At 35.7% G+C, this 27,344-nt stretch overlaps 1 protein-coding gene across 1 annotated transcript in view; it reads left to right on the forward strand.

Moving 5' to 3' along the window:
- The window catches only part of LOC101289454 (N-deacetylase and N-sulfotransferase 3), a 157,520-nt gene extending 132,801 nt beyond the window's left edge, over positions 1–24,719 (forward strand). Inside the window, exons 9-14 of the mRNA XM_012531333.3 lie at positions 693–816; positions 4,695–4,869; positions 8,061–8,231; positions 9,653–9,762; positions 19,749–19,851; positions 24,446–24,719. Coding sequence (XP_012386787.1) covers positions 693–816; positions 4,695–4,869; positions 8,061–8,231; positions 9,653–9,762; positions 19,749–19,851; positions 24,446–24,565 — 803 coding nt within the window. The 3' untranslated portion in view covers positions 24,566–24,719. The remainder of the gene's footprint in view (positions 1–692; positions 817–4,694; positions 4,870–8,060; positions 8,232–9,652; positions 9,763–19,748; positions 19,852–24,445) is intronic.
- The last annotated feature ends 2,625 nt before the right edge of the window (positions 24,720–27,344 follow it).

The following is a 27,344-nucleotide window of genomic DNA, read 5'->3' on the forward strand; positions in this document are numbered from 1 at the left end:
CCGCCTGCCGATGCAGGGGACACGGGTTCGTGCCCCGGTCCGGGAAGATCCCACGTGCCGCGGAGCGGCTGGGCCCGTGAGCCATGGCCGCTGGGCCTGTGCGTCCGGAGCCTGTGCTCCGCAACGGGAGAGACCACAACAGTGAGAGGCCCGCGTACCGCAAAAAAAAAAAAAAGTTTAAATTCTGTCTCAAATTAATAAGCTTTCATAGGCCTCAGGAAGAACTTTATAGGGAAACCCAAGTATTAATTTGATAATGTAACATCTCATATTAAATAACGATAGCTTTCATTTATATGGTACTTTATTAATATCAAAATATCTTCAGATACAATATGTCTTTTTGTCCTCAGAGAAAGCCTAGGAAATAATCAAGGCAGTAGATTTTCCACTAATAAGTCAAGACAAAGAAGCTAAAAGCCAAAGACACAGACCAAGTCAGTGACTGAACTGAGGTCAAAAGCCAGTTCTCCCAGTTCCTGCAACAGGCCTTTTCTCACATCACACTGTCCTCATTTTTTAGAATTTGCTTCTTTTAAGATGCTGGTTATCTATTCAATTTAATTCAAGGAGTATCTATATGTATCTGTTTGGATCATTGAAACACTTAGTTTATTAATGACTTTGAAATGCTAATAGTAGGAAACTGTGTTTTTGTTTAATTAATCTCTGAACCTCTATTATCTTTTCAGGAACCACTGCTTTGTATTTGTTCCTGGTTATGCATCCTTCCATCCTTAGTAACTCCCCCAGCCCAAAAACCTTTGAGGAGGTACAGTTCTTTAATAGAAATAACTACCACAGGGGGATTGATTGGTAAGATGGGTTATTAGTATAAATCTAAAAGTATATGTACTGTGCACAGTATAAAATTAGTGCTTATAATTATAAACATTTAAGTTTGTAGCCACAAATAAAAGTCATCCTCCGTGCCTTAGAAACTGATTGAATAGAAGGAGCACGTAAATTATTCGTAACAAACTTTTTCTCAGGTTATGAAGGGACTTGTTGCCTCAAGAGACTTAATGTAATTTTAATTTGCATTAATTATCTTTGATGGTAATTACAGATAAAAAGTCAGAGAAATACCTAATACACAGGAATTTCATTTCTCTCTACTCTTAAGAAAACACTTTCATAACTTTCTGTTCTTATGCACTTTGCATTTAAGTGATGCCACAGTTCACATATATAATTTTCAATTTTTACTTTGGTACAAAAGGTAAATAAATAAATAGAACTAGAAATGTGTATGCATTTTATGAGTAATGAAAGCTATAAGAAAGCTACCAACGATATACAAAATTTAATTTTTGGCCTTTGAAATTAGAACAGTATCAATCATCTAAGTAAAAGAGTTAAATTAAAAGTTAAAATGTCAATATACACAGAATATGTGATGTAGCAGGAATAAATATTGCAAACGGACATGTTAATCATAAAATATATCTAGAAATCTTTCTTTTAAGATATAAATTCTGGGCAGAAAGTACTATAAAAGAGTAAATTCTTATAATAACTCTAGAGAATGAACATAAACATTTTGCATGTAGTTTAGCAGAAAGGTGTATATTAACTTCTGTTGTCAAATCACATAATCTCTGTTTTATATGCATCAACCCCCTCAAGTTTTGCTTGTGAGCCATCCAAACGGAAAGCTGAAGAAATGGATTGAGTATAAGTTGAGCACCTACTAGGGTTTACATATATTCTAATTGTTATATATTTCCCTGCGAATTCTTCAGTACAGTGCTTGATATTAATTGCAGTAGTGTTAAATAACAGCTGTGAGAATCAAGAAACCCATCAACTACTTCAGCCACTATTTTCCCACTGACTCAAATATCAATATACATGCTTGTATACAGTAGAATAAAATGATGTTCACATCAGGACTAAAGGGGGTGATTAAAAACTGCTTTGGAAGTGGAGAGGAATTCAATAATACTTGGATTCCCTGGGACTTAAGAATATCTGTGAGAATATTCAATTAAAAAAAAAAAAGCTGTTCATAGACAGTAATGTGTACAGGCACTATAACAGAAATGAAAAGTCCCTTAAGTAGTCTACAAAGAGATGGCATAAATAAGTAGAAAACTAAAGACAATTAAAGCTTTTAATTATAACTCACTAAAATACCCCAACTGTAAACACTTTTGATTGACAATTGTGTGTTTATAAAAGGCAGTTAACACAAAGAGCAAATAATGGTAACTGCAAATGTCAATCTATTAGCAATAACTAGAGCTTTGCTCTCAAAGACATCAATGTATTCAGTCTTCAGACTGGCCTTACCTCTCCCTGAAGCATCAGCACCTCAGCAGCCCCTTTAGGACCACAGAGCCACAAGGTTGAAGATTGTGTGTCTGAGCATGCCAAGGTCACTTACAGAAGCTCAGGCACAGTTAGTTAATCTGGATACATGGATCTGCTCTTCTTGGAGAACTGGGCAAAACCAGGTTGCCCTAACTAACAGGCAGCCTAAACACAGGCTTAGGGCACAAGCAAAGCAGGGCAAATGAAAATGAGAAAACTCCATCTTTGATTAAATAGCCAAGATTTGTGATCAGAATCTCTAAGAAAAAATGTTTGATTTATGCATACAGTTAAGCTTTATGTTTCATAGTTTGGTGTTATTTTTTATAATTACCTGGGGAGGCGGTGGATGGTTGGAGTGGCACATGGAGAGCCATAAAATCCTGTGAACATTTGGAACCTCTAAACATCTTAATTTGGCTTTGAGTAAAATCACTCAAAAATACAGGGTCAACCCAAGAAACAAATAAATGTGGAGTGCTGCAAAAAATCATGTCTTTCAGTTAAAAACAATTGCTGAGCTGTTATGGGAGTAGCAAAGCTTAAATGAGGCCAGCATTTGCTTTTAACCCACATATTGCTAAACCACTCTAGTTTGCTCACCAATTCTTTGAATAACCTGAATTCATATTACAAACATGGATGTATTTCCACCCTGGAAATGAAGCTGAATTCTTTATTTTCTTATGAATTCATCAAACATTTTTCAAGTGCTTATTACTACCAGCCACTATATTAGAAAAAACATGGGCATATAGGCAAACAAGAACTGGCCCCTGCTTTCTCTGTGAGCCTCTGGAGCCTTGTGGGTCCAAGATCCAGAACTGCTGGAAGAAGTTTTCAAGGCCCAAAGTGTTGTAGGCGTGGAGGACTACTGGGAACGTGGGACAGTTTTTAGAAATTAAAAGTTATCCTGCCCTTCTTTTGTGATTCTTGGACCCTTGCTGAGAATAAGCATGCTTGAGACAAGCTTGGACCAAATAAGATACCACTAGACACTTGATATAACCTTAGTACCCCTGGAACAAGTGTGGGCATCTAAATTAAAAAGTATCCTGAAATATGGCACTTTCTATAAATAGAGTGTACACCAGAACAGTTAACAGATCAAACTTTCCAGAAATGTTTATATATGTCTTTACCCCTAAAAGAAAGGGATGCCAGAATAATATATCAACAACAAGGCAATTTCCAGAAAACATAAAAGGATTTCTTTACTGCCCTGAGTTTCAAAGTATCACTTTGTTGCACCAGCCAAACTTTGTAATATGGTAACAACTGGAGTCCTACTAGAAGCTTTATTGTGTGACTGAAAACAACACACTGCAAAAAGAAGTTATCACATAAATGTTAATGATTCTCTTGTTCAGTAATTACTGAACTACCTTGTCTTGGTAACCCAAAGTCATAGTGGCTTATGAATTGAAGAGGGTGTGGGTGGAGTGTGAGGCTATTATTATAAAATGTAAGAAACCCTAGAAGTTAAATTTGCATGTTCTTTCTAAAAAGGCCCCTTTTCCTTTAAAGATGTTCCTTGGTGCTTCAGAAATACCTACTATCATACGCTGAATTCAGTTATATTTGACATTTTGTACAAATGGAATATTATACAAAACCCATTATGTCCTACCTTTCTGTGCTTGAGGCTACAGGTATTCCTGTGCTCACTCTGCTGGTGATTTGAATTCTCACCACACTTAAGGATACAGGACCTGACCTTGGAAAATTTGATAGTATTTTATATCTGAAAATATATACATACTTTTTAAACTTCTATAATTTTTCTAAAGAATATAAATGGCTCTATATGGGAAAAAAATTAAGGACATGGGCAGTGTTTATATCAGATCTGTTCTGCCCTTTGATACTTTATAGTTGAATATAATAGTAGCACAATACATTAGTGGGAATGAAATTATTTTTTCTTGTGACGAAGTAAAAACTGTTTTGTCTAAGATTTTTCAAAATGCCTTTGAACTGAACACATCATTTGTTTCGATCAAATTTTCTTCTTGGTTGAGCACTCACATTTTTCTCTGTAAAATATTTCTGCATTTAGATACAATTTATACAGTTAGGTTGATTATTATTGCCATTTGATCACTCTGTGTGTACATTTTTGTTATCTCCCCTACCTTTTTTTCTTGATATTAAGTAGAACAAAAAGAAAATGTATTTAGAAAAGCATTTTCAAAATACATTATTAGTGTTCTATATATTTTTTTACTTGCCAACAGGCTTGTGGGACAAATGCCTTAAAGAAAAAGGCTTTTTGTTTAGGAAGCAAATGAATTTTGTTTGTAGGACATTTTTAACATATTCAGTCACCAGGGTATGAGTATAAATCAGTCTTATTTTGAGAAATATTTCTTTTCTAGGTATATGGATTTCTTCCCAGTCCCATCTAATGTTACCACTGACTTTCTGTTTGAGAAGAGTGCCAATTACTTCCACTCAGAGGAAGCGCCTAAAAGGGCAGCTTCTCTGGTCCCCAAAGCCAAAATCATCACCATTCTCATTGACCCATCAGACCGGGCATATTCCTGGTACCAGGTAAGGAAAATACAGACAGAATCCAGCAAGTAGAAGAGGAGTATGGAGAAGGGAGGGTGGTTTTCAGCAATAGCCACCACCTCGGGTTTTAACAGAAGAGACTTGCTAGCTTTATATTTCAGGAAGGTAAATAAATTTTTCTTTGTTTCCATGGAGAAACGTTCCCCTTAAGTTTTTCTTAATTTTGCATTCATTTAATTCATGTATTTAATAAAATGTATTAATACAATGAAGAAATTAAAATAAAGCAAATAAAATAGTATATACTTGTATGTATTCTGCTTCTATAAATCTGCATTTTAAAAGTAAAGTGTTATAACTTAAAATCATTATTTTTCATCTAATATGTGTATAATGCTGCTATTATTATCTCAATTTTACAGATAAGGAATATAACTGATTCCCCAAAGCAAAAATCACAGGTCTTTTTTTTTTTTTTTTTTTTCTGTAAAGGGCCAGAGAGTAGATATTTCAGGCTTTTCAGGCCATATGGTTACAACTCTGCCATTGTATTGCAAAAGCAGCCATAGACAATATGGAATTTAATGAGCCTAGCTGTGTTCCAATAAAACTTTATTTACAAAAACAAGCAAACTTTAGCCGTAGATTGATGACCCTGACTCTAAAAGAGCTTAAATAACTGCTGTACTGAAGAAATAACTTAGTAGCAAAACTAAATATAAGAATGAATTCTTGGGCTTCCCTGGTGGCGCAGTGGTTGAGAGTCCGCCTGCCAATGCAGGGGACATGGGTTCGTGTCCCGGTCCGGGAAGATCCCACATGCCGCAGAGCGTCTGGGCTTGTGAGCCATGGCCGCTGAGCCTGCGCGTCGGGAGCCTGTGCTCCGCAACGGGAGAGGCCACAACAGTGAGAGGCCCGCGTCTACCGCAAAAAAAAAAAAAAAGAATGAATTCTTCATTCTTGAAAGCCCAGCCAGTGTTCTAAGCCTCTTTCTCATACACTCCAGGGTTGCCATTATGCTTCTGCTGTTGGTTAGAACCTAGCACAGAAACAATCACTTTGAAATAATTTAACAGACTCTAATAATAAAATTTACACATCAAATACATGTTTACTTTAATAAATATTAAAAATAATAGGGAAAAAAACTGCCCCAGTGATATTTTATTAATCATCAAGTGGAAAAAGTTCAATAAAAAGCAGTCAAAATTAAATATAAGAGCATAACAAAATTAATAGAGTCAGTGTGTTTAGTCTCTAGTATCCTTAGTTATCATTCCTCGGTTTTGTAATTTAAAAAAACACTTTCCTAATGTTCATGTGTTCATCCATTCATTAAATTATTTTAATGACTACCATGTACAAAGTACTGTTCTAAGTATGTTCTACAGGTAAATTAACAAATCTGGACGCTACACTTGAGATTGGAGAAATATGTGTAAATAACCAGTTTATAAATCAGAAAGTGTTAAGTGACAGGTAGACTCCTACAGAGTGATAAAGCCCATCTGATAAAGACGACCAGGAACAACAAGTTAGGTATATTAATTGGCTGCAGCAGAGGAGCCTGAACACTGGAAGAACTATCTGGGCACTTCCCTAAAGAAGGGAAGGATTTGTAAGGGGAGAAATTTAGGTAAAATTAACATGAAGTGTTTGATAGATGCAAGCAGGGCTGTGTGTAAGCTGGTTATCAGTAGGTCAGGGCTGAAAAGCAGACTAACGGTCCAATTTCCTTGGAAACTATAAAGTTAAGATAAATGTGGAATGTTACATCCAAAAATCACTTACCTGAAACTCTGCACCTGGGTTGGAAATAAGGCTTCTTTGTGTTAAAGTGACCCACATAGCTCTGATCCTCCAGGCAAGACTGGGATGTTCCATTCTCACTGACCTCAAACATCTAAATTCCTGACAATCTATGATATTAGAGAATAAAGTTTCTCAGCATGGGGTCTTTTTGAACAAAAGCAGTTTTTCCATGTTCACAAAAGGAAGCACAGATTGTCAGGAAAGGTTTCGTGGCTGGGACAGACTGGGGGAAGGTCATGGGATCTTAGGCATATTGATAATGATCTGCATGCTAGGGAATGAGACTTCCTGGAAAGCTGGAATCCACAACTCCACACCAACGTCATGCCCAACTCCTACAGCAATCTTTTAAATCAAAAATACAGCACATTGCAAACTGACTGACTTAATATTGCGCCTTTTACCTTTTCCACTAGGTATCTAGAGAAAAAAGGAATAAGCCTTAATTGACTCAACAAGAAAGAAGAAAATTTTGGAGCTTGGCAACCACTTAGCCCCTGAAAAATTGAGAATTTGCTGAAAAAGGAGGTTTCAAGGCTGCAAGCTAACAAAACGTCCTAAATATTACAAATAAATCGCTCCACAGTGGCAAAATGCAGGCCTTAACAAAATCTAGTGGAGTTTGTAGTATAGTAATTTGAATCTCAATTGCAGCAAATTTGCTATTCAACTAGATGTGGTAAACATCCACAAACCCACCACTAAGCCTGAATATTTTTTGGTCAATTTAGGGGAAAGGTGATTTCCTCAAACCCCTGGGCATGAGCCTGAGCCATTATGAAATGCTTTCCTATCTGGATTGCTGCTTTCTGCATTTTCTGTACAATAAGCGATTCTGATTCATCGCAAAGGTTACTATTAGGTAAAATAATCTTGGCTTTGAGATGCTAGGTAGTATATTATAAAAGCTGTGGGTTTCAGGTAATGCACGTCAGAGTTTTCAGTAGTTTCTCCATTTAAATAGCCGATAGGGCTTTTCTAATCTAAAACTGCATTACTAGATGGAGCAAAACTACGTGGCAGAACTAGTAGAGTGCTTTGTGCATTATGGATTCACTGGACATGATAAATGGTTTCTTATGGGCTGAAAAGGGGGCATTAAGGCAACTTTCAAAAGTTTACTTTCAGAATAATATGTATACACTAAGGAAACAACTCAGAAAAATTGGTTAAGGAATCCTATCAAGAAGAATTCCACCTCTACCAAGTAATTCTCAAATATATACTCTCATCAATGTCATAACTTTTAATCCTGATGCTCCAAGCAAACATTTTCATCCTTTATTAATTGCAAAACAAATAACTCTCCAGCAGTGAGGCACTCCTTCCTTTAGCTTTGAGACTTGTCACAGAGATTGGTTTTTAATTTTTTATGCCTATGATTCAAGTCGGTTTAATTATCCACCTTTTCATCATAGCATCAGCGATCACATGAAGACCCCGCAGCTCTGAAGTTTAGCTTCTACGAAGTGATCTCAGCCGGGCCCCGTGCATCCTCTGAGCTTAGAGCCTTGCAGAAGAGATGTTTGGTCCCAGGGTGGTATGCCAGCCACATCGAGAGATGGCTTATTTATTTCCCTCCCTTTCAGGTATTGAGCAATAAGAATCTACATCATGTTACAATCTCATTAAGTTTACAAGCTCTGGTTTGGTTTTCTTTTGCTGGTTCCTCTAGGCTAGTGACTTTGCCTCTAAGCTAGAGGAAATTTTTACTCATTAAAACATTACTAGCCTTTACTCTTTAGTTGTCAATCAGACTCTGGCAAACAGTAATAGGCAGAGGTAGAAAAACTATCTACTCTTCTTTCTAGAAGTATTTCAGGATAATTCTCCCTGCCCTGTTTTCTACCTTCCTGACTGTAAAGAGCATCGGAAGCTTGATACTCCTGATTCTTATTCTGAGAATAAAGCTTGAGAACCTCTTAACCAAACAAGGCAAATATTGTCTTGCTTAATTAAGTGCCGTTATTTCCCTTTGAACCACCTTGCTGCATTTTTCACAAGTCCTATGTTTTCCTTGGCTTCCTTGCTTCTCTCTTTGGCCTACCATTAGCCTAGATTACAAAATCAGCCCCTACTGGATTGCATAAAGCAGTCCCGTCACATCAGACACAGTATATGCCTGTGTGTCTAGAAACATGCTAGCCATAATGATACCATATATGCAACCATATATGGCTATTTAAATTTTTATTAAAATTATATAAAATTAAAAATTAAGTTTCTCAATCACATTAAGCCACATTTCAAATGTTCAATAGCCACCAGTTAGATACTGCAGCCGTTGAACGTGTCTATCCACAGAGAAAGTTCTAATGAATGATGCTGGTAGAGACTAAATAGAAATATTGGAGAAGAGGTGTGAGCAAGAGCTGCTTTCCAGGCTTTATGGCCCTTCATCATGGTCTCCTGTCATTTTATCTTGCTGGGACCACCCCCTTCCCTCACCAGAGTAACAAGCAAATTCTTGCCTGTAGTCTGTTGAGGAACTTCTGTTTCCTTTCAGGCTTTCTGGGAGTCTTACCTTTTTCTCCAAATGGATTATCAAAATATTTCTTAAAACCTTACAGTGCTACTCCTTTGACTGGAATCATGGAGAATGGCCATGTCCTCTGTCTCACTGTACCTGGTCTGGTCACTTTTCTTCCTTCCTGCAATGCTCCTTCCCACCTTGAATCATGGAATCATTGTTTTATCTGTTTTTAAACTTGATTTCCATTTGTGATTTTGTAGTCACATTTCTTAAGCTCTCTTTTTACCCTCAAATGGCTTTTTTGTTTTCATAGTGTTTGCAGGACTTCTCGGACTACAAAACGTGAGCACATTTAATTAGTGTGATTTATTTTTTGTTCCAGGTCATTAATGAGGATGGCCTGGTTAAGTCTTAACAACAATGCACACAAGTCCCCTCAGTCTCTCACTGAATAAATTCAGAGTGCAGAAGTTTTTAATTATGCAGTTACATGTCTTTTTTCAATGTGCATTTTTTTTAATTTCCTTGTTAATTTAGTTGCTAATTATTGATGGGCAACAGCTAAGAACTGATCCTGCTACAGTGATGGATGAAGTACAGAAGTTTCTAGGAGTCTCTCCACATTATAATTACTCAGAAGCTTTAACGTAAGTTTATATTCTAATTAATTTATTGAAGTTTCAGCAGAGAACTGATTTTAAAGAAATTGTAGCTTGGTGATACAGCTGTCAAGTTAGCTGTTCCTTACACACTGATTATTTTCCAGTTGATATTAACCACTTGAGAAAGAACATTTCAACAGTTTGGCAAAGAAATGTCCAAAATCCTCTATTGATTTCTAACTAGGAAGGATTTCCCCTGGCAGGAAAAGAGAGGAACAAAACAGTTGCAAATCTTAAAAGCAACAACTAACCTTAAAAGAGGCTACTTTAAGTTGGTAAGCACTGAGCCTATTTAACAAACAATACTCTTGGAAGTATTAAAAAGACTTCTTGAACTAGGTGATTTATGAACTCCTCTCTCTTCTGTGAAATTTTCAAAACCCAATGTCATACAGCAAGAAATAGCCCAACAGGTGACCGAATAGGCAGAGAGAAAGGTGCTGTTATTACTTCTACACTTAATTCCATTTTTTGCTGGTCTTCACCCACTGTATGACTGACCCTGCCCCCTCTTCTTCAGAGGCCTCAGCAGTTACAGCTCTGGTTTGGTATTCTTTTTCTGGTTCCCACTGATTTTCTTAGTCAACTCCTTCAGAGTGGGGGCCAGGGTGAGGCAAGAGAAGCACTAGAATTTAAGGAGGCACTCACTCTCAGGACCCCGCAAATACCTGAAAGTGAGTGGCTCCTAAAATTTTTCAGCCAAGGTGCCTCTCTTGCCTCACCTTAATCCTGACTCTGGGGTTCATTTAGCATTTTAAATAAGACCTCCATCTGACTTTGTCCATTTATAATGGTTGGCAGTCAGATGTCTGAAGGTTGTGTTTGTTCCTATTTCACATGCAACTGGAACAAGCAACTGGGAGATCCTGAGCTGGATGAACTGTGGACCTGGCTCTCACTGTAATATATATATTTAATTTTAGGGTCATAGACTGAGCCTTAAAAAAACCGATTAAGATTGCAGTGTGGAATTCTTCCATTGTATCTCTCAGTATAAAACTCAGTTCTGTAGATCAATTGATTTTCTCTTTTCATTGTTCTCCTTATGCTATAGCAGTTTAGAAAGTGAGAGACAAGATTCCTTTACCTTTCACTGTCCCTTACAGAAAAAGGTTTGCAGAAAACCATCAAATACTGTGTACATCTTGCATAAATCATATGTAGAGACACACGTAAGAGAGACATTTTGATCTAGAGGACAAAGGAGTAGGTGGAACTCGAGAGTTTTGCGCTTCCTTCCTAAGAGTCATTTACTTTGTTGTTACTATTAACCTTCTACCCTCTGTGTTTTCTATAGTGTGGATCCTGTCAGAGATTTGGAGAGCTTAGTTAAAGTACCAACACAGACACTAGCCTTAGGTATTTAACTTTCAGCTTGACCTTAAAGAAAGCTGAGTGAATTTAGCTTTAGTTAGAAATTCGAGTCCACTTTCTGCTTTATATCCTTTTAAGTATCTCTTAGAAAAGAAAGTTTTTATTTTCTAAACAGTTTTCTATTTCAAGTTGGCTTATCTTTGGGTCTTTTTTATAGAGTATATAGCAAAGTACTGTATTTCAGAAAGAAGTGGAGTATTCTATAAAAACATAATCTCTTTTTCTTATGGAATGGTCCTTGACCTGCATGCTGTGTATCTGTCCCCTTTGCATCCGGCTCAGCAACAAGCTTTTTATTCACCTCCAAGGGTAAAGTAAAGGGAGTGTAAACTTAAGAGAAGTAATATCAAAGCAACGTACTGTATACAAAGGACTATGGGTCACTTTGCACCTGGGATGTATCTGGCTAAAATTACCCCTTATATGATTCTGTAACCTTATTGGGGGCTCAGTGGGTGAAGTAGCAAGATAAGATGTGTGTAGTCTCTGAAACCACAGTTTCAGGTCCAGCAGGGCTGCCTACTTAACCTGCTCATAGATAATGTACTGCCATTCCGTTTCTTTTTATATTTTCTTGTCAATCAGTTAGCCTGACACACCTTATAAAAACCAGCAGTGTACCTGTTGTAGAATATTTGGAACTTCATGTCGTTGGCTTAGGTCTAAATCCTCCTTCATCCATGCCCTTTGCAATTGTTCTGAATCCTGCCCTCAAAATTTAGTTATTCTTATTAAACTAATTGTACTGGTAAGTTGTTTCTGTGGTGCTTTGGATATGTTGGAGATGACTGGGTGTAGAAAATGTATGTTCACAGGAATGTCATTTATTGCTTCATATTTTTTCTGCTAATGATAGTGAAGACTACCTCTTCGGTAGTTTTAAAAAAAAAATTATTTAAAGCCTTCAAAGAGTGTTCTGAACTGCAAACAGATATGAATTCTCAACTAACCACATAAATCCAGTTCTTTGCACACAGTAGAATAAATGAATGAAACTAGGTCTATGCAAAGGTTTTACCATACAGTCTTGGCATGAAAGAGTACTCCAGTTTAAGAGAGCTATAAATTGATTATCTTCAATATTTAAAAAGCTCCAATTTCAAAACTATTTTCAATAAAAATGGCAATAAATTTCCATTGTTAAGAGTGTTATTTATTCTTTTCCACAATCACTACAGAAGTGTTCAAGACTTCCAGATTTCATACAGTCATGGATGGTCTATGATATCTTAAAATGACCTAGTACTGTCATCATGGATTTTAAATGATATATTGAATAGGTAAAAATCTGATTTTCTTAGTGATTGTGGCTGTGATCTGAAATAAGCAGTTTAAGCTTTAAAAAATAAAAATGGGAACTTTCTCATTCAATTAAGTAAATTCACATTTTACAATTCTTGTTCAATATAACCTTAATCCCTAAATTATAAATAACATTGATAATACTAACATTATTTTAGCTTACATATTATGTTTTTAGTGTTTAAAAGCTGTCTAATCATTTAAGAAAAAGCAGGAAAAATAATGCTCAGCATGGAATTGTGCTAATTTGTATAAATTTTCCCATGAATATATCCATTCAGAATTATACAAGCCATCAATGACTGTGACAGGAGTCTTCCCACTTATAAGTACTAGTTAAATACTAGTGAATACTGAACCTGACATCTTTATTTCTCAGTCAATTAACCTGTTTATTAACATGAATGAAACCAGACTGAGTTATATGAATTTTTAATAATAGTTTACAATGAAAATTTCAATAAATGGACAATAAGGATTTGAAGGCCAGGAGTTGAATGAAGATTGTGCATTTGTTTTGTTTTGTTCTGTGGATGGGGCTTAACTAAGTCATAAAGAACTGAAGCTGCTTCAGCTGTTTCTAATATTACTTCCCCGGCAACCAAATTTATATTGTCTAGGAATTCTTTCCCTTTTTAGATGAGTTTGAGTAAAACTGTGCCAAATTAAAACTTTTTTTAGTAGCAAAAAACAGTAGCCATAGTAGCTAAAATCTGCTGGTTCTCTAGATTACCTATGAAACAGCTAGAAATGCTAAGAAGTGAAAAAGAAGAAAATAATCTACTCCAATTCATATAAATTTGTTTTTAAAAGTGCTTATAACATTTCAAAATCAGTATATGTTTATATGTTCTAAGTATTTTATATATATTGCTTCATAACAATACTATGTGATAGACACTATTAGCTCCACTTTTCAGCTACAAAAACTGGGGCACAGAAAAGCTTAGCCAAAAGTCACTCAGCAAGTAAGTTGAGGAGGCAGGATTGAAACACAATCATTCCTCTGGAGCCTACGCTGCCAATTTATTAAGCTCTTCAAATTGGCACAAGAGGGACTTCCCTGGCGGTCCAGTGGTAAAGAATCCACCTTCCAATGCTGGGGACATGGGTTCAATCCCTGGTTGGGGAACTAAGATCCCACATGCCGTGCACAGGGCAACTAACCCCACGCGCCACAACTACTGAGCTCGCGCTCCTCAGCTAGAGAGGCCACATGCCACAAACTACAGAGCCCACGTGCTCTGGAGACTGCACGCCACAACTAGAGAGAAGCCTGCGCACCACAACGAAGAGTCCGCGCACCGCAATGAAAGATCCGTCATGCCTCAACAAAGATCCCGCATGCCCGCCATAAAACCATAATAAATAAATAAAATATTTTTTTAAAAATTGGCACAAGAGGGCTTCCCTGGTGGCTCAGTGGTTGAGAGTCCGCCTGCTGATGCAGGGGACACAGGTTCGTGCCCTGGTCCGGGAAGATCCCACATGCCTCGGAGTGGCTAGGCCCGTGAGCCATGGCCGCTGAGCCTGTGTTCTAGAGCCCACGAGCCACAACTACTGAGGCCTGTGCGCCTAGAGCCCGTGCTCCGCAACGGGAGAGGCCACCACAGTGAGAGGCCCGCGCACTGCAACGAAGAGTAGCCCCCGCTCACCACAGCTAGAGAAAGCCCACGCGCAGCAACAAAGACGCAATGCAGCCAAAAATAAATAAAATAAATAAATTTGTTAAAAAAAAAAAAAAGTCTACAAATAACAAATGCTGGAGAGGGTGTGGAGAAAAGGGAACCCTCCTACACTGTTGGTGGGAATGTAAGTTGGTACAGCTGCTATGGAAAACATTATGGAGGTTCCTCAGAAAACTAAAAATAGAATTACGGTATGATCCAGCAATCCCATTCCTGGGCATATATCCAGAGAAAACTGTCATTCAAAAAGATACATGCAGCCGTTCATAGCAGCACTATTCACGATAGCCAAGACATGGAAACAACCTAAATGTCCATTGACAGATGAATGGATAAAGAAGATATGGTATATACATATAATGGAATATTGCTCAGCCATAAAAAATGAAATAATGCCATTTGCAGAAACATGGATGTAACCAGAGATTATCATACTAAGTGAAGTAAGTCAGAAAGAAAAAGACAAATACCATATGATACCACTTATATGTGGAATGAACCTATCAATGAAACAGAAACAGAAGCACGGACATAGAGAATAGACTGGTGGTTGCCAAAGGGAAGTGGGAAGGGCAGAGGATGGACTAGGAGTTTGGGGTTAGTAGATTCAAACTATCATATATAGAATGGATGGAAAAGAAGGTCCTACTGTATAGCACAGAGAACTAGTCAATGTCCTGGGATAAACCATAATGGAAAAGAATATAAAAAAGAATGTATATGTAGGTATAAGTGAGTCACTTTGCTCTACAGAAGAAATTAACACAACATTGTAAATTAACTATACCTCAATTAAAAATAAATAAATAAAAATGTGATATATATCAGTACATCCAATGGAATACTATTCAGCAATAAAAAGGAATAAATTTTGAAACATGCTAAAAAATAAATAAAAGTAATCCATCTCCAGACACATTGTCACTTTGCATAATAAATGTGTAGTCATAGTGATATGCAAATTAAAGCTACATTGAGATACCATTAGAATGGCTATAATCCAAAAGATAATACCAAATGTTGGTAAGAATGTGGAGAAACTGGAAACCTCAAATATTGCTGATGGTAATGTATAATAAATGGCCACTTTAGAAAAGGAGTTTTGCAATTTCTTAAAAAATTAAACAGGAGTTTACAAATAATCCAATTCCACTCCTAGGAATTTACCCCAAAAGAAATGAAAACCTATGTCCACAAAGAATTGTTCACCACAGCATTATTCATAATAGCCAAAAGCTGCAATCAATCTGAAAAATGGATTTAAGAAAATTTGGCATATCCACACAATTCAGTATTCGTTCACAGAAATGTTATTTCAATGTAAAGACATTTCAAACATTCTTGCACCTTCTAAGTGTAATCTGAATGTTCCCTGGGATTCACCTGCCCAAGGGTAAAATGAAGGTCACATTTTCATTAATATAGAGATGTTACTAGCTGGAGGCTGAATCATTGGAGAATCTTGATTGTCCATGCCCACAGGTCTCTTCCAGTTATTTCTAAACATCCCCAGGTGATACTCCACACAAACTTAAGAACCAGTGCATTCTTGCTTTTTCTTTAATTCAACAAAGATTTATTGAATGACTATTATGGCATGACTCTGGGTACACAATGATAAAGTATCCCTACCTCTAGGAAGGGGTAACCATGGAGAGACACTAAACAACACATAAAATTTTCTCCAAAATGTTCTCTTCCTGAAAGCCTTTAAAGAGGATCCTAGCCATTATCAGTTCCCACACGAAATGACTAGCTGCCAGTGCCTACACAAAAAGGTTGTTTCCTTGCTGTCCTACCAGATATTAGTAGTCCTGAGGCTAATTTTCAGAGGGACACTGATGATATTCTGAAAAGATGTGAGAGATCTTTCTCCATCTCATGTCAAGCTTCTTCACTTGGGCTCTGAATTGCTCACAAGGTCCTTCATCAACATCAATCCCTCACCTTCTCAGGCAACCTGAAAAATAATATGATCTCCCGTGTACCTTCCTCTCCTTTTTGTTTCCACTATGATACAGTTACACCACTGCTTGTGAACTTATACTTACAGAACTTACAGATGTCTGGGCTAGGTGTCAGCTCCACAGACACACATTTTTCTCAATAAAGCCCAGCCTGACAGTCCACTGCATGAGATGTAATCAATTAGCAGAGGTGAAAGAAAAACCTATTTTTCTTTTGATTTTTAATTTTAATATGTGTGAAGTTAGTGTTTCTTAAAGAAACATTCTGTCAGAAATCTGCTCATTTTAACATAAGGCATGCGTATGTTGCAGACATGTATCTATAGTTAGGTATATTAGCAAAAAAAATTATAATAATAGCTAGTCTGGATTTTGATCAAACACTTAAAATGAGTCATAATTCAGTTATGGAAATTACCAATAACAAAATGTTAATGAAAAATGTTTTATCAATAGCAGACTTCCAGAAGTGCTGTTGTGTTAGAGCTTCCCAGCTTTCATGTATAGATTATTTCAATCATCGTCTCTATTTTTTAAATTTATTTATTTTATTGACATTAGTTGATTTATTAATGCTCTCCTTTCTTATACCTCTGACTATGAAACATTTATTCAGTTGCCTTACAGATGCAATCAAGAATATAAACAACATGGAGATATATCATATTATGTCTTGATCCCACACAATTGCTTTAATAATGATCAGAAATGGGCTTTGCACAAGTAGGTTGTGAGTAATCCTTTAGTGTCTCTAATATCCAAAGCAGGGAAGAGACAGAGATATAGGTTTGCCTTCTTTTCATAGGGCTATAGTTATAAAGTCTACATTAGCTACAGAAAGACTACTCTCCAATCACACAGTCAATCACAATATAATTTTAAATCAGCTTTATTGATGTATAATTTACATATAATAAAATCTACCCATTTTAATTGTACAGTTTGATGAATTTTGACAAACATGTACTGTTGTATACACCATCACAATCAAGATATAGAACATTTCCATTAATCCAAAGTTTCCACATGCTCTATTGCAGTCAGTCCTTTCCCTTCACCCCTGAGCCCTAGCAACCACTCTTCTACTTTCTTTCACTTAGCATAATGCTTTTGACATTCCTCCTTGTTGTTACATCTATCAGTAATTGGGTTTTTTTTTATTGTTCAGTAGTACTCCATTTTATGGATATACCACAATTTGTTTATCCTTTCACCAGTTGATGGACACAGGGTTGCTTCCACTTGGGGGCTACTATGAATGAAGCTACCATGAACATTTGTGTACAGATCTTTGTGTGGACATATATTTTCATTTCTTTTGGATAAAGACCTAGAAATGGGATATAGTAATTACATATTTAACTTTATAAGAAACTTTCCAAAGTGTCTGTAATATCCTAAATTTCTACCAAAAGGTGTAACAGTTCTAGCTGTTCGACATCTTTGCCAACACTTGGTATTGGTCTTTTTAAGTTAAGTCATTCTAGTATCTAGTGGTATTTCATTTGTGATTTTAATTTGCATTTTCTTAATGACTAATGATACTGAGCAAATTTGCATTTGTTTATTGGTCATTCATCTATGTTTTTGATAAAGTGTCTATTCCAATCTTTTACTCAATTTTTATTGGTAATGTCATCTTTTTTTATTGAGTTCAGTTGTATTTTCTGAATATAAGTCCTTTATTAGATTAACATTTTACAAATATTTTTGCCCAACATGTGGTTTCTCTTTTCATTTTCTTAAGTGTTTTAGAAAAGCAAAAGTTTAAATTTTGATGTATTCAAAATTATCATTATTCTTTTATCATTCATCCTAAGAAGTCTTTGCCTAACCCAAAAATTTTCTATGTGTTTTTTCCTATGTTTACTTCCAGAATTCTTACAGTTTAGCTCTTAGCTCATTCATGAAATGAGATTTCATTTCAAGTTAATTTTCATATACAGTGTGAGGTCAGTGTTCATATTTTCCATATAGACATCCAATTTTTCCAGTTCAATTTATTTAAAAGATTGTCCTTTCCCATTGAACTACTGTGGAACCTACTTTTGAAAATCAGTTGACAGTAGATGTGTTGGTCCGTTTCTAGATTCTATTTTGTTCATTGACCCATTGGTGCCAATACTACACAGGCTTGATTACTGTGGCATTATAGTAAATCTTGAAACTAAATAGTATAAGATCTCCAACTTCGATCTTCTCTTTCAAATTGTTTTAGCTTGTCTAAAACAAATTATTAGCTTGTATCTCCATATACATTTTATAATCATTTTTTCAATTTCTACCAAAAAAAAAGTCCATTGGAGTTTTGGACTCACATTGAATTATCTAGACAAATCTGGAGATGAGATTGATATTTTAAAAATATTTAGTCTTCTGATCTGTGAACATGGTATAGCTCTTTTTTGTTTATGTCTTCTGTAATTTCACTTAACAATTGTAGTTTTCATTGTACAGGTCTTGCATACATTTTGTGCTAAATTTATCCCTAGGTATTTCATGTTTTTATGCTAATTTAAATGTTTTAATTTCAATTTCCAGTTTTTCATTGTTTACACTATAGTTTTAAGAAAAAGTTAGAAGCAGCATTCTGGGAAGTAGTATGAATTAAAGACAAAAGGAAAAGGTGGCCCTAAATGATAATTCTTTCTAATGAAGAAAAAATTATAGCAATAGAATCGCTGAATAACAAAAGCCATGTGAAAGAATCATCATTGCTGACTGTTACTTTCACTTTTATATTCAAGCATGGGAAATTACTATTTATTCATAATGAATTATAATACAGAACATACCCAGAGACCAGTGAAGAGAAAAGGCCCTCTACCTAGGGTCAGGAGGCTTAGACTTGAGTTGTCACCTGCATACTGAAAAAGTATATAGTCCAAGATAAATAAACCTTGACAAGCACTTCCTTCTTTTTCATTTTTGTATTCAACTAACAGTTGGTGAGTGTTCACAAAGAGCCAAACACTGTGCTAAGTGCCATTAAATGGGACAAATGCTATACTCCATATCATTAAGGGGTTATAAGAAAAGCTCAAATGAGAAAGGGTTATATGAACTATTTTGGTAAACTAAAATATAAGTTTAATGTGCTGCTATTACTTTTATTACAATTGTGCCATGAAAATCTTTTTTATAGGTGTTATTCCTTTAATACAGAGCTCATACCAAAATAAGGAAGTGTCTCTGGAAAAACATTAAATGGATTAGAGCTAGAGACTCCTGAAATTCATTACTCCATGACACACCAAAACCTCTTCTATTAACCTGTAACTGAATGGTACAAGTACTGTGTAAATCCGTAGATGTGAAGACTGACTTGTTATTTTTAAAACCTGCAAAGGGAAAGAATGGGCTTGAAATTTATATAGCTTTTTCCTTCCAGATGAAGGAGGTAGGCTTATTAATTTCTATTAATAGGAGACCTCCTGCTGACAGTTTTTCTATTAGAAATCTGGCAAACTCACAAATATGACAGATGGACTGAGAATTCAGAAGTATGCCAAAAGACTTTATGTAAAGTGATGCATTCAAAAAATATGCCAGTTTCCTTGGTTATAGATTAATATCCGAACAATTAAAAATACTTGCTTGAAAAATACTTTTTTGTTCTTTGTATTTTTTATTTTTTTAGGTTTGATTCTCATAAAGGTTTCTGGTGTCAATTACTGGAAGAAGGTAAAACAAAATGCCTTGGAAAGAGCAAAGGAAGAAAATACCCTCCAATGGATCCTGAGGTAAGTATAGAGCTTAAAAGTACAAACTAAATAAGCAAAATGATACATAAAAATATATCTATTTTCTTATAAAAGTGATTAAAATAAAAATTCACCCTTTATAAAAATTAAAAGTGACATTTGGATTAGAATGCATTCAGGTTGCTTGTTTTGATTTTTCCAGTGATTATCTTACCTGTCATGCAAGAATAAAAGAAAACAATAGAATTTGCCATTTTGAATCAGAACAAAGAAGGCAACATCTCATTCCAAAAGGAATGATACATTCACAGAAATTTTAGCACTAAAAATGTTAACTGAAACCAAGACAGGAAATGTATCAGCTGGAAATTGAAAATAGGCCCAAAAGATTTTATTTTCACTGTCTAAGTCACTCTCTAGTAGTAAGTGTGGCCTGCATAATAATATTAATTATTGGTATACCAAGTTTTGAACTGTTAATATGTTAATAAGATGAAAGAATGAATATATTTCCCAAATGTGTAAGATACTAGCAGATAATTTAGGCTCTGGAGAATGGAGACACCCAAACTTAGCAGTAGGTATGTAGCGCTTCGGGTTTATTCTGTTCCAAATGGTGACATAGTGATCACTTAAAGCTACAGTTTTCCCACTTTGTAGACGCTATATATTTACTTTAAAGCTTATTTCACATATATTAAAATTTATTAATATTATTTTGATTTCATAATCAGTCCAGCTAACATATAGTTTGGACATAAGAATGCAAGTAGATTGATTTTGTAAAAAAAAATTTTTTTAACTCAAAAATGAAGACATTATTTGGCATTGTTTTCCCACAATGTTTAATATATTATGGTAACTAAGAATCCTGCAGTGGTCCGAGAATCCTAACATGGTATGAACTTGTCTGGATACTTTTTAATACTTGAAGACTTTAAGGACCTTTTTTGCAACCTGATAGAGACAGAGCATCTATCAAGCTAAGCTCACTAAGCTCACAATTAAATTCTATCTAAAAGGCATTGTGGAGGTTCTTGTTCTTTTGATAAACAAGTTGCATTCTCAGAACTCCAATTTTCTTTGGTGGGTTATTAAAATATACCTTCAGAGCACTACGAAAACAATCCTTACATATTAATAAATATTCAAGGGCAATTCCCATTGTATTTCAAGACAGTAATATAAAGTATCTCATTTTCACGTATGTCAAAGCTATCTCTCTATATATTTATTAAAACTAAAACATTCAAGACACTGTAGAACATCTTTCTTAGTATTTTATTTCACTCCTATCAAACACATACTGAGACCTAATATTAAATTTGTGGTAGAGAAAGATAAGAAAAACATAACTTTTCAGGATATCATTATTTCCATATCTCCCAACAAGGTTACTGCGTAATCCATCCCTAAGATATTTTTTCTCAAACACCTCTGACACCAAATGTGTGAGTTTTCCATACCAAGCAATTCTCCAATTTTCTGCAGACACCAGCTAGGTATCCTGCAGTTTAATCCAATTCTGACACTAACTATTCAGGGTTAGTGTAGCCCCACAGATTAAGGGCTCAGCCCCACAGAACTGCCCCCTTCAGACTCCAGTAACATGTAGTGGGTTCCCAGGTTACTCACACTTCTGTCCAACTTGGCTGCAAATCAGAGGTTCCCTCATCAGGTTTTATAATTTGCTATAATGACTCACACAACCCAGGGAAACACTTCACTTCCTATTATTATAAACAAAGAGGTACTTAGGACAAGGTCCAGAAGGGTCCTGAGCACAGGAGCTTCTCTGTCCCTGTGGTATCTGGGGTGTACCACCCTCCCAGCACATGGATGCATTTACCAACCCTGAGTTATGGAGGTTTCGTTGCACAAGCATGGTTGATTAAATAATTGTCTGTTGGTGAATAACTCAATCCCCTGTCCCTCTTCCCTTCCCTGGAGGTTGGAGGGTGGGGCTGAAAGTTCCAACCCTCTAATTATATGTTTGGTTCCTCTATAGCAACCAGCCCCCATCTGAAGCTATCTAGGGGCCCATAAGAGTCAAGTCATAAGCAGAAACTCAGATAAGGTTTAAAGGAAATTATTGTAAATAAGAAAAGCCACTCTTTACACCCCTGTCACTCAGGAAATTACAAGGGATTTAGGAGCTCTGTGCCAGGAACCAGAGTCAAAAAACCAAATATATATTTCTTATTATATCACAAAATCATATACATACTGGATTTATTTGAGGAAGTAGAATAGCTGATTTTGTGCAAATAGTGCCCAGAGAGGAGGCAAGAGTAAAGGGTCCTTCCTGGAGGTAATGGAAACACAAATGTGTACACATATTAGAATAGGCAGTACTGTCACCACACTGCTTGCTTCTCCTGCTACAGAAAAACACCAGAACCCTTCCTCACAAATATCACCAAAACATCATAGGATGGAAATTAAGAATGCTGTTAGCCTACTTCCACTTTGACTTTGTTTATCAAAATATATTGTAGAAAGGGAATAAAAACTGACATTTTAAATGAACCACTAAGTCTATGACCTCTCCAAATCAAAAGCATTTAATAGATTCTTTAATAATAGGCCAATAAACAACCTGATATTGAATTTATTATACGATTCCTTCTTTTACCATATATTATGATTCCCTCTTATTACACTAATTTCATGAGTTTGCATGAAGTAGACTACGTTGGCATACTTAGCAGATATCCTATCTGTGATTTATCATCTAAAATAGTCCCTTTCTGAATGATGGTCAGATAACAATGTATGTACAATAAATCCTGCATATCACTGAGTTCTGTCCTAGTAACTTTTGGCCTGAATATATTAGACTCTCAAATAGGACATGTTGTACATTACAAGTCTCATATCAGTTATCTTGCCACATGAGAGAGCAGAGCAACAAGAAGAAAGGGTACTTGATTATAGGGACCAACATGCACAAATAATAGGGCACAGGACAAGGGTTTGGCTACAGAGGCAGCACTGATACAGACAGCCAGGTTTGAAAATAATGCCAAAAAGACCAAAAAGTTGAGGTACAGTTGAGATAATCCTCAGTAACGGGAGGTACGATCCAAACTCCAAAGGGATGTGTGGTAGATATTGATCACAGGAGGTTCAATTCTAAAATTAGTTAAGATGTTGGAGAATCCTTTGCCATATGGAAAATATCAGGGAGCAAAATGGCAGGAGCTGGGCAGCCCCGGGCTGCTGTTGTTCCAGGGTTTCTCTCATAAAGGGGAACAATGCAAAGTAAGATCTTAAGAGAAAACACAGTGGGGAAGGTTAGAAACTTAGCCTCTGCACAAAGGCCTAGGGCTCAGCCCTGGATTCCAGGTCTGGCTGGCAGCAAAGGAGGCACAAAATGATCAGGCCCCCAGATGGAGTATCTGGGAATATGATTTGTCTCCACCTCTCTCTGGCCTGGGTGTACCAGCTGGGCCTGTCTGTGGTTTTACAGCTAATGACCGTGGAAGACCAAAACCAGAAGTGAGACAAAGGTTTGGGTTCTCCCTTGATCGCAGTGATGGTTAGAATATAGCACAAATGTCAGTCTGGTTCCAGTGATCATAATGACTACAAAAACCACTATGTTACATAGAAATTACCAGTATAAAACAAGATGATTTTCTATGGCCTTTAAAATGGGGTACCAGATATGACATTTTAAAAGACTAGCACAAGGAATTAAATTAAAACTTTTTAAAGATTCAACTCAACTAAAAACCTCAGAATAGGGACTTCCCTGGTGGTCCAGTGGTTAAGACCCCATGGTGGGAAAACTAAGATCCCACATGCCACACCATGCAGTCCAAAAATAATAATAAAAATAAAAACCTCGGAATAGTGTAAAGCAGGGAGGTATAGATACAGATTCAGAAATCCATCCTTCACAACATTCCCAACAATGGTCATTTACACTACATATAAACCCCACTAAACACCATCTTACAAAACAGCACTTTCCATTTCTGACAATTTCAATTATTAAACTATTTTTCTTTATTGAAGGGAAATCTACTTCCCTATAAGTCAGGATAGTTTACAAGGCATTCCTTTCCTTCCTTGGGTCAAATAGTACAAATAAGGTTATAGGCTTACCTAGTTTACCTACTATATTTTTAAGGTTTACCATAGTACTGTTTTAGCAGTGAATATTTTGTGTATGCCTTAAAAGAGCTCTTAAGAAAATATTACCTTCAAAATCTAAATGTAAATTAATGATGACAAAGGAGTATTTTATTTTATAGATTTACCAACCCAACTCTTATTCCAAAGCCAGGATAGTTTTAATAGAGCATAATATTAGACCCAATCAGTTATTACAGCTATATTTCTAGCAATTCAATCTAGTTATTTGAACATTTAATTCTGCACAAATAAATCCCATGTTTAATATGAAAACCCTTTCCCTAGTGAAAACAGAATATGTGTTTGGAGTGTGTATTTTGAAGAACAGAGTCACTGTGTTTATATTGTGCTAAAGAAATAGCCCACATGCTTAATATCAGTTTTAAACCAGTATGGTTTACTTGACACAGATGTAAACATCGTCAAAGTATATGAAGTATACTTTAAAAAACAAAATTAAATGTCCTTTCATCTCCTCCTCCCATCTCAGAGCAGAGTGTTTCTATCCAGCTACTATCGGGACCACAACGTGGAACTCTCCAAGCTGCTGCACAGACTGGGGCAGCCCCTGCCGTCCTGGCTGAGACAGGAGCTGCAGAAAGTGAGATAGCACTAAGAGACATCTCGAGAATGCATCTCCGTGGAATGCTCACCTCTCCCAGAGCTTCCAGGGGCTACCAAAAGGCGGTTTATAAACATACCTCTTCAAATGAGAAAAAAAGAACAAAGGTCCTTCCATGTGCTGGCATGTGGATGAGTAGAAACAAAACAAACAAACAAAAAAGGTATCTGTTACAAGGCTTGAGGCCTATGGCCTTTCTCTTAACACTGGAGCCTGTGGGGTCATTGGAGACTACTGTGCACTCATGTGGAAATCAATAGCAACCAATATAAATATCAAACACAAATGCAGAACTGTCCCATTTTGTAGTAATATTTACACTTTTATATATCAACCAAGATTGGGTCTCTGTAGATTTTTAGGCTGCTGTTTGCCTGTACAATGTTTTCTTATTCTTCGATTCTATAAAGTGTCCTACAAAACAAGAAGCAAACATCACAATGTAGCATAAGACGCTAAAGGCCTAACATCCATGAAAAATGCTTGCCAAAATGTAAATCCACTGAAGTATTTAGAATTATAAATTACAGCTTGTGCTAGATCAAAGAGCGGAAAAGTTATATATGAGTTTATCTGCATCCAAAAAAAAAAAAGTGTTATAGCAGAAAAAAAAAGTGAGTTTTCATCCACATAGTCTAGTACATTTATGTAAAAGTTACTAACTTCTCTATCATAATTGTTATTCTGAAAGATACATTGTAAAGCCATTGGATTGGAAATAGAAACACACTAAGTATACCAAAACAGTAAGAAGTACTGACTAAATCTTCTAAAAGGGAGAAATTGTAGGGTTCGGAAGATATCTGATTGACAACCTATGTCCCTTTTCTGTGAGCTGCAGATCAATTCCGGTAGTCCTCACTGGTTCTACAGAAACGCTTGCATAGTATCTGACGTATGTGTCATCTCCAGAAACAGACTGACTTTTCAATGTAAATAACTTTTTTTTAATGTTCCCAATAACAAAACCTATTAAATGAAAACTAAGGACAGTTTCTTTAGATGATATGTTAGGTTATTTACATTTAAATTATAGAAAAACTACATTGTTTCAGATAATTTGAAATGAAATTGTGTAATGTAGAGATTTATGACAAAAAACAAACATATGATTTTTGCAATGATAGAAGGCAGAAAAAGATAAGCAAAGCCCAGTCCCATTTTTAAAGAACATTTCATCATCACTCTCATGGAAGACAATAGAACACAGTCAAATTTTTGAGTTATCTACTAAATTAAATGGAGGAAGTACAAAGATGAGCCAGGCATGGTTTTAAAATATATTTACGCTTAAATTTTTAATGATTATATAATTAATGAAGCATTCAAAAAAAGAAAAGAATATCATACTTATTTTCCTGTGCTTGTATTTACTTAGTTTTTAAATGTACTCTGCACATAAAAAATTTAAGTAGTAAATAAATTCCCTGCTATGATTACATAAGCCTTTATGAAATGTTACCAAAAGTATGATTAGGAAAAAAAAAGATATGCCCAAATATTTTCATTGCCATTATAATGTATGAAACTAAACTCTATCAATTATGCACTAATTAGAAAACAAATTTTGAGATACTTCCACTAACTACAAATTTTTTAAATTGCATTATAATTATTAATTTAATTTTGTTTTATATACCCAAATGATATATTAATTTTAAAACAAACAAGCTATTAGCAGAAAGAATTAGACAAAGAACCAGGTTTTAAGATTTCTGACAGTAAAAGCAAAATCAAAGTCATTTGGACAAACATGGTAAAGTCAGTCTTCATGCTTACTGCTACGATTTTAGAAGCAGCACATGCCCAGCATCCTAGGAAAATGAATACAGCCTTTAATCTCCACTAATTTCAGAAAACTAGCTTAAGAGGGTCATACATAGTGAGAATACGCCCCAGTAGTTACATATGGTATTATGTTTTCATTTCAACAGCAACATTTCTACTGATTTTAAAAAAAAAAGAAAAAGAATGCATTTATGTTTCAAGGATGAAATGTGCATTTAAACTTCTAAACAAAGCTGCTATTGGCATAATTTTGTCTGGGTAAACTGAATCAACTAAACAGCTCACCCTTTAAGAAATGTTAAAAACACAATGGATGCTTGTGTACCGGAAGGAGAAAAAAGAAGAGATCATACCAAAATTTACTCATTCATAGTACAGATATTATGCTACCTAGAGCAGCAAACCTTTGCAAGGAATTGTGACCACTCAGTGTATCTGGGAGGCAATTCAAATTCTAGAGGACACCTAATTTCTGCATTGTATACTCCAGCTGGTTGTTATGCTCTTCTGGAAGGAACATAAATACATATGGGAAAAGATTGAGAGATAATGTGATTTTAAACTAGCTTTGTATAGAATTCCTTTTTCATTGCTTAAAATATGAAACTTCCTCAGGAAGAGATGAAATGGTTATTTCAATGTTTATAGCTATAATATTCTTGTCATTCACATTGAATGAAAATTAATGCAAACGTTTTTTTCTCTGAGTTTTTTAAAATAAAAAACCTGGATATAATTCTGATAGTAGCATGGTACCTCATATGTTCAACAATAAACTGTGATAAGAAAATGAAGAGCTTGGGCCTGGTAATTTTAGGTAATAAGTAGGCATTTCTTTGATTGTGCTTGCCTGTGACAGAGTGGGAGGTGGTCACAGAACACAGGTACCACTAACACAGTTCAAAATGGAGAGATACATGGAAAACTTCCCAGGAGGAAATAAGTTTATTTTTAACAATATAACCTTTAACAGATCTTC

This window comes from Orcinus orca, chromosome 4 (genome assembly GCF_937001465.1).
Source record: "Orcinus orca chromosome 4, mOrcOrc1.1, whole genome shotgun sequence".
In the NCBI taxonomy this organism is placed as follows: domain Eukaryota; kingdom Metazoa; phylum Chordata; class Mammalia; order Artiodactyla; family Delphinidae; genus Orcinus; species Orcinus orca.